An 8,147-nucleotide genomic window follows, 5' to 3' on the forward strand; every position below is an offset into this window, starting at 1 on the left:
AATAACTAAGAAAGAAAAAAATTGAAGAAAAAACAAGGAATATTTGGTGTTATGTGCTCAAACTAAACTAACAAGTAAGTTTCTTATTTAAATGTTTTGAGCTTTGGGCTTGATAACTAATAAATTCAAATTGAAAAACTAATATAATTTAAAAATTTTATTTTGGACCAATGAAAATTATTGAACTTTATCTAAAATACAATTATTTCAGAATTTTTTTTGGTTAAGTGGTGATGATTTATTTAATACATTTGTATGGAATCACTTTAAATTGCTATATGTTATATATATGATTTATCGTTTGATTGCAATTCTACTTGCCTAGATGTTTACCGGTTGGGGTTTGGACTGACAAAACAAATATTAACTACTTATGTACATATATAACCAAATGGATGTTGCCATAGTGACATTGCAAATTAAGTTATCTACACAATTTCATACCGGAACGTATAGATTTATTTTCTAACTATATTTAAGTAATAAATTTACAGAATATAATTGAAAGTAATTAATTAGTTCTTATTTGAAATGGTTGATAACATATATAAGCTTTATTTTTATTATATAAATTTTTTAATATAAAATCAATTAGCTATAGACAAAGAAATCCAACATAAATATAAAATCATAAAAACACAATATTTAACGGATGCGAGATAATATCATTTTAATAAAATATATTTTTTTTTAATTTTAAGATAAAAATAAACTACAAACCTAAGAAAAAACTTGTATTTGACATATAGATTATCTATCAAAGAGATTTACTTACTCAATAAACCCGTAGCTATTGTTTTTATTCTTATGTGGTCTGTGGTGAAGCAAGTAATGATTAACATCTCAATTTACAATGAAATTTAATTTACGCACCAAAAACAAAGTACAAGTTACCTGTAGTAGTCCATATCTCAAACCCCTGAAGTCCTACAGAAATAAACAAAAACTAATGCGAAAGAAGCTGACTTGAATATGGTGGAGGAAGGTATCCCATATTTTCCTGTTTTAAACAACCCTTTCAGGAATGGCAAGAAGCATAGCACCACCCATAGGCTGCACAAGACCTCTCCTAGCCCTACCCCGTGCCCAACATCATCTTGAACTAATGGTCGCCACCCTAAGGAAAGGGCGAGCAGTGCTATCAGGTGCACAAGCAAAAGGGTCGTGCCTGGCACAAAAATAGGTGACTCATCGAAAGTAAATTTTGTAGTACCGTCACCATTGGAATTAGATTGATCTTTTCCTGTAACTTCAAAAACTGTATCAGACAAACCCAAGAGTTTGAGTAGGACACTTAGAGCTCCAAACAAATATGCAGAGGTTGCTGTTATTATTCCCATTCTCAAGTTATTCCACCATGCTCGTATGGACATGCCAGTTTTGAGGTATTCCCTGAGAGTGAGCAAGTTGTAAATCACAAAAATGGCAACAGGTATCAACATCGCCGGGTCCTGGACCTGCATTAATTGTTAAACTTGTGAACAGTTCACGCTTCTAAAACAAGTATATATAACAAGTACAATTAGATTATACTGTACTAATTTGTTTCAGAGCAAATTAAAGTAATGATTTTTAATGAGGAAAATAAATTCATTCAAAGGAGGCTGAAAGCTTGAGAATAAAGTAAGTTATTGCAATTACTGAAATTTAAATCTTAAATTTATTGGAAATTACATGAATTAAGTTAAATCTAGGGTTCATGTTAAAAAAAATGTATCTAAATTTGTTTTCTTATTGTACTCATTTTTCAGACAGTTGTATATGGAACTATGTGGTCCTGGATTTGATGCCGAGACACTAAAGCATCGCTTCGAGGTGAGAGACAATGACATAACAAATAAGATAGAACATCTCGAATAGTTTATTGTACTCGACATTTTTTGGAACAAAACTATATAAAGGACAAGTATGAGGCATATATATAAATGGATGAAGCGACGACCTCAGTTAATTGTATATGAAGTATGTACTGCTAGTAAATTCTGCTCACATTGGGCAAGAAATGGGAGTTGGCAAGGATGCAATATGCAGGCAGAGCAGCATAACACAGCTGAGGAATTGAGGAGGCGCCCCAAGAAAGAATCCAGATGTAGGCTAAGGACGTCCTGAACTGGAGGTTTCCGGTCAGGGTGCCAAATATTGGGTTGTTTTTACTAACAAGGATTTCAAACAGGCCTGTAGACCACCTTTTCTGTTGAGTCATTGCCGCCGGGCCCCCAGATGGCGCACAACCTAGAAAGGCCGGCGGGTCGGGCATGGGATAGGTGGATTTCCACCCTTTCTTATGAATCGTCAACCCAGTTAGCATATCTTCTGCCATGGATCCATATATCCATCCAAGCTGAAGCAAACGTAATCAATTTTACCCCAATTTGAAGGTTTACACATTACAATCATCAGCTCTTTTCAATTATTAATATTTAAGTTAATATCACAGACACTTTAATTATAGTAAAATATTTAATATGATAAATGAATTATAAATATATAAATTAAGATAATATTCATCATTAATATCATTAGCTTTTAAAGTTGATACGTGATTAACAATAAATTTTACAAATATTATATTATTTAACATATTTATAATTCAAATATTACATTTAAAATGTTTAAAGTTTAAATATTATATTTTTTACTATAACGCAACTTGGACATTTTTGCTTAATATTTTAGTAGGTTTCTTCTACTAACCTTTGTTCCCCAGCTACTACCAAATTCATAGCCACAACCTGCAACCCGGAATGCTGCCTCGAGAGAATCTGAAAGGTTGTTTCGACGACCCTTCTCGCCTTTCAATGCATAAGTTGCTGATTCTGAAAACTCCTTTGAGTCCCCAAACTCTTTTTTCAGTTCATAATAAGCTAATTTTCCTACAGAAAGAAAGAATAAACCATCATGCTCCTATTATTTTAATTTACCATTGGAGTTTAGCTAGAGTGAGGGCAATATTTAAGTAAAGTTTTTTAGGTGGAGCTTTTAAGATTTTTAATGAAAACCGTTAAATAAAAATTAACTTTGAAAATCGAAATCTATATATTAAAAGATCTTAATTATAAAAAAATTAATAATATATGAAAAATGTTATTACAAATGTTGTTTATATTCAAGATGTAATCAATATTTATTGAATGGCGAAAAAATTATCATAATTTTTAGTAAAATGTATCAAAAAATATTTTTTTTTCATGATTTATGTGAGATCTTTTAATTTATAAATTTTAATTTTAATTTTTATTTAACCATATTCACTAAAAAAGGCTTAAGAATTAAGGTCTTCTAAGAGACTTTTTATTTGAAAGTGATAAGAGAAAAAGAAATCATTACTTAAAGGATTAAAGTTAAATTTGTCACCATATTCTATATGGGAAATAAAAATATAAGTAATAACAAAATTGAACAAAATTGAAATACAATGCAAAATGTCAATATTGAATCATAGTATAGTTAGTAACCAATTGGATCTCAATCCTTTAATTTAAAGATAAATTGTTCATTAAATACATACCATTAATTAGATTTAAAAAAAAAAGTATATACCGTTAATTGATGTATCATTTCTGGCTTGATTTTCTGCGTTATGAGGCCGTAGACCATAGATGACTTTTCGTCTATGAAAGCATCCTGTTCCGCTATAGAACATTCCTTGGAGTCCCGCTATCCCACGGCCCATATACTAACATAGCAACATATATATATATATATATATTCTAACTGAGCAAAAAGAAAAGTAGTAGTAGAAAATTCATTGAGGTCTATGTAAAAATATGACTCACTTCTGTCAAAACCACAAATTGGTTTCCATAGGGATCGTCCTTCTGACCATCGTAATAAGACTGAGGATACTGAACAAATGCAATTTCTCTTTCACTCTCGTGACCAAGAAGCTGACACATTGCCTGACGAACAACTTGTGGGTTGTTCACATACATATCACAATCTACGTTCAGCATGAACGGCGCATTCGTCATCAACCCTGACACTCTAGTCTGTTTTTGGTACAAGAACCAAAGTTGATTAATTTACTTTCTGGTAGTTGGTTTAAAGAATATTTATGGGTAATTTCCCAAAAATGAATTCAATTTAAATTGAGTAACTTAAGTAAATGTTGAGAAGTGTTTGGTAATTTTTGAAAATTTTGATTTTTTTTATAAAAAAAATGGTAGTTAGGAAATAAAAAAAAAATGCAAATTTTAAATTTTAAATTTACTAAATATTTAAATGATTGTATAAATTAATTGAATTAAATTTCAGATTCAAATTAATTATTTTTTGCATCACTAATTGTTTGGCCTAACACGAAATTCTTTGTTAATTACCAGAACGTTCATGGCACCAGCTTTGTAGTGATGTGGATGTTTCGGCCGTTTCTCTCTGGAAATATAAACCAAATGTGGCACCTCATCATCCCAAAAGTTTTGCATGTTCTCTCCTATTATCTACAACAAAACAATTCGAATGATTCCAAAATTAATAACCAATGAAGATAAGTACATTTTTTATGAGCCACATATATAAAACAACATCGTATCGCATAAAATTAAACCATGATGGAAACAATATATATAATTTTATTTTGTTTAATTAGAATAGGGGGGAACATTGAGGCAATGAACTGTCTTAGGTATAAATGAGTTACCTTGATTATAGTCGGATGGTTGCTGCGTTCAACCTGGGAGAAAACAGCAAACTCACCGGTTAGATCACATGGAGCTGCTCTTCGGCCTGCTTCCTCTATTTTTAAGCTAAGGAGCTCGTACTCGGCCTGCAAGGATCCAATAAATTAAGACAAGTTAAATGTCTATTAGTGCCTAATTGCAAATTAAATGGCAAAATAAAATGAGTTTATATTTGTTTATTATCAATATATGAATTTTATATATTATCATGGAATCATATAATATCTCCTCTTTAATCAAAAAAAAAGATTTTTTTAATTTAAATTTTTGTATATTTATTTTAAAAATAATTAATTTTGCAATCTTAAAATCGTCTCAAGAGGAGATTAGCCGCAAACAAAGTAAAGGAATACCTCTAACTGTATTATCAAGAAAACAGATAATTTTGCTCTCCTGTTCAATTTTTTTTTCTTTTTCGCCCAACTTTGAAATTACATACCTTCATCTTTTCCCAATCTTGTTTGAAATCAAAATTTGAATTGGAGGATATAGGATCCTCCAAGAAGAATCTAAAGGGAGCTCTAACTTGAATTTTGTACTTCTTACAAAATGGGACCCAAAGCTTAGCAAATTTGGATGCTTCCACTATAGAGTAAAAGGTGAGAGGGGAGCAGCCATCGTCGGATACATAGTAAGCTAGCTTGTCAGCTGGATAATCAACAGCCAACAAAGAGAGAACGGTGTTTATAGTTATAATAGGCGGTTCTAACACGGGGTCTGCAGTCGTAACAAAAATGTCCACAGGGGGAAGCTCCGGAAACCTGCAGACAACAAAATCAATTAATTTTATGGTAAACAATAATTACTAACAGAAAGATGATAGTGATCGTATGTAAACAGTTGATTTGCTACCTCTGTTCAAGGTTTTCAGGGTATATTTTGAATTCCACAGGATTCCATTTGGAGCTGACGTTGAGAAACCAATTGAACGTGAACCATGTCTCGCATAAGAAAGCAAGGAGCCAGACCAATCCATGGTTGTTAAGAGAAAGGAGACGATAAGACAGGAGGGAAACTAGAAGGAAAAAAAGAGTGATATCAAATGCTCTTTGGATAGTGTTTTTACGAGCAATCTTTTCATACAAAGGGAAACAGAATTCCTTGGCTGCCATTACAGAGTGCTTAGAGAGGAGCTATAATGTGATGTGTATTCATGAAAGATTTTGAGGCCTCCTTCCTAGCTTTATAATGGTTATATTTATAAGCGATTTATGCCTTAATAAAATCGCATTATCATTCATAAAATAAAAAACGTTTTATTTTGTAGTTTGTAGTTGATTGCTACATTGTATTTTTTCATAAAGGACAATTTATATATACACATAAATATATACATATGTGTTTTATGATAATATATTTTTTTAAAAAATGAATAAAATATTTTTTTATTAGGTTAAAAAAGTTGATATAAAAAAAATAGTTATGTGTATTTATATTTATGTGCATATAATCTTTTCCTTTCATAAATAATATCCTTTGCTAAAAATAAAAAATTAGTTCTAGTACTAAAAGTGAGATGAAGTATTGGCCAATATCATAGGTTTGTCTTGTGATGCTTTCTCTCATGTAGAAAAAGATCAAATTTATGTTCTTGATTTTGTTAATATAATTCTTGATTTGGTGATCTAGAGATTCATTTGTTGGAAGTTGAAAAAAAAGAATATGTAAGACTTGTGACAAAGAAAAAGGTTAGGAGGCATTGAAAATGGTAATTTGAGACGTATTCCTCCTATACTCAATTTATCGAGATATACAAGAATTAAAAAAAAAAAAAAAAAAGCAAACTTAGAAAAGACAAAGAGAGAGAGTTGAGTAGTGATCAACATATCACTTGTTAGGATTTGCTTTTTTTTTTTTTTTTTATCTTATAAATGATGATGTTATTAATTAAATTATCATGTATAAATTCTATTTATGTGACAATTAGTATGATTATTTAATAAATTAAATGACAATAAAATTTGAATCATTTACTGTAACTATAAGTCTTTAATCAACTACATATATTATTAGCATATAGAGATCTAGTTTTTCTTTGATAGGAAAAGGATCTTCATTCAAATTAATAATGAACCAACGTATAATTCCAAATTGTACCGGCAGTGGTCCCCGTACAGCAAACTTTTTCACATCAAACCGTACAGTACTCTTACTATAGCTATTCTACAAGCCAAAGAGTTGGCCCCTCCTTTCACGTGATAAAACTAACAGCTGAAGCAGTATGAAGCTAAGGCTATATTAAATCTCCACCACGAAATTACCCCATTCCCACAAGGTAGTAGATTTAGTTGTTCATGATAAAAAAACTTGCTACTTCAAATTAATCTGTTTATATAAGTTTCTTCGAGTTCAGATTCTTTCAAGCACATATCGTTTCCGGTTTAAATCTTTCATTTTTTTTTTTTTTATCAATTGGGTTAGATCAAGTTTGGTTTCAAAAAATTTTCAAATGAAATTTTTATTTGAATTTATTTTACCACTTCTCACTATCTATACTAGCTTGAGGTACATTTGAAACAATAATATATAAATATATATATTTGAACCAAACTGAAAAAAAATTAGTTAGGCCAATGATCTTATACCATTTTATCATCACGAAACATAGTAGTCAAACTGACGAAAACATTAGAGAACGAGTTTTCCACGGATGTTATTATTGTATTCTAGCCGCCACTAACATGTCCTCATTTGAGGGAAAAATTTTCTATGCGCAAAAATTAACAATTCACTTGGTAAGATTGTGGCAAGATCTTGCGATAGAATATTGTAATTAGTAATTTATCGATGTGACATAATGCCAAATTTTATGATAGATTTAGTTGAAACAATAAGATATATTTATATGTGTTAGAATAGTGACTTAAATCATATAACAGATTTATTTTAAATTGATTAATTATTACTTGATAAATAAGAAGATTTGTAAAATAAGAATTCTAATTGAAAATAGATTCTTAATATGTAAATTTGTATATTTATAAATATGTGAAGTCTCTATAGAGTTAGGTATAAAAAAAATATGTAAAAGATTTATAAGATTTTATGAGATAAACATCTTATAGGATTACTGGAGATTTACATTTTATGGATGTGTATATTTATATGTTTGTGAGTGAATGAGAAGAGATTGAGAGAGTCCACATAAATATGTGTATTATATTTGTATGTTTATGAATGGACTAAAGAATATTGATAGGGTCTATATATATATGATGTATGAGTACATATAAGTATGTGTTTATTTGGATTGAGAATACTCTATAGGATTAAAAGAGAAATTGAGAGGGTCTATATGTATTAATTATTGAGTAATTATTTTGATATTTGATATAATTATCTATAATTAATAGATTTTTTTTCATTTGTGAACGTATATCGGTTGAATACAATTACGTTAAATTTTTATCTTTTATGTGATTAATTAATCGTTTAATTTTGTTTTCGCTGACTTAATTAATTAGAGAT

General features: G+C 29.9%; 1 protein-coding gene across 3 annotated transcripts; it reads right to left on the minus strand.

The window, feature by feature from the left end:
* Nucleotides 1-847: 847 nt before the first annotated feature.
* LOC111306243 (cellulose synthase-like protein B4) lies at nt 848-5,853 on the minus strand. 3 transcript variants are annotated; one of them, XM_089750320.1, is made up of 9 exons: nt 5,532-5,853; nt 5,119-5,440; nt 4,640-4,765; nt 4,320-4,439; nt 3,777-3,989; nt 3,541-3,676; nt 2,695-2,873; nt 1,991-2,341; nt 848-1,457 (listed from the first exon to the last, which is right to left on the minus strand). In XM_089750320.1, the coding sequence occupies exons 1-9, from the start codon at nt 5,789-5,791 to the stop codon at nt 912-914; spliced, it is 2,253 nt and encodes a 750-aa protein (XP_089606446.1). In that variant the 5' UTR covers nt 5,792-5,853; the 3' UTR covers nt 848-911. The 3 variants fall into 3 exon arrangements, with proteins under 3 accessions (XP_089606446.1, XP_089606447.1, XP_089606448.1); XM_089750322.1 differs by having other exon boundaries at nt 1,324-1,457; nt 1,943-2,341; XM_089750321.1 differs by lacking the exon at nt 1,991-2,341.
* Between the last annotated feature and the right edge of the window lie 2,294 nt (nt 5,854-8,147).

This window comes from Durio zibethinus, chromosome 21 (assembly GCF_047325235.1).
Source record: "Durio zibethinus cultivar Kanyao isolate XHJ-2024 chromosome 21, ASM4732523v1, whole genome shotgun sequence".
NCBI lineage: Eukaryota > Viridiplantae > Streptophyta > Magnoliopsida > Malvales > Malvaceae > Durio > Durio zibethinus.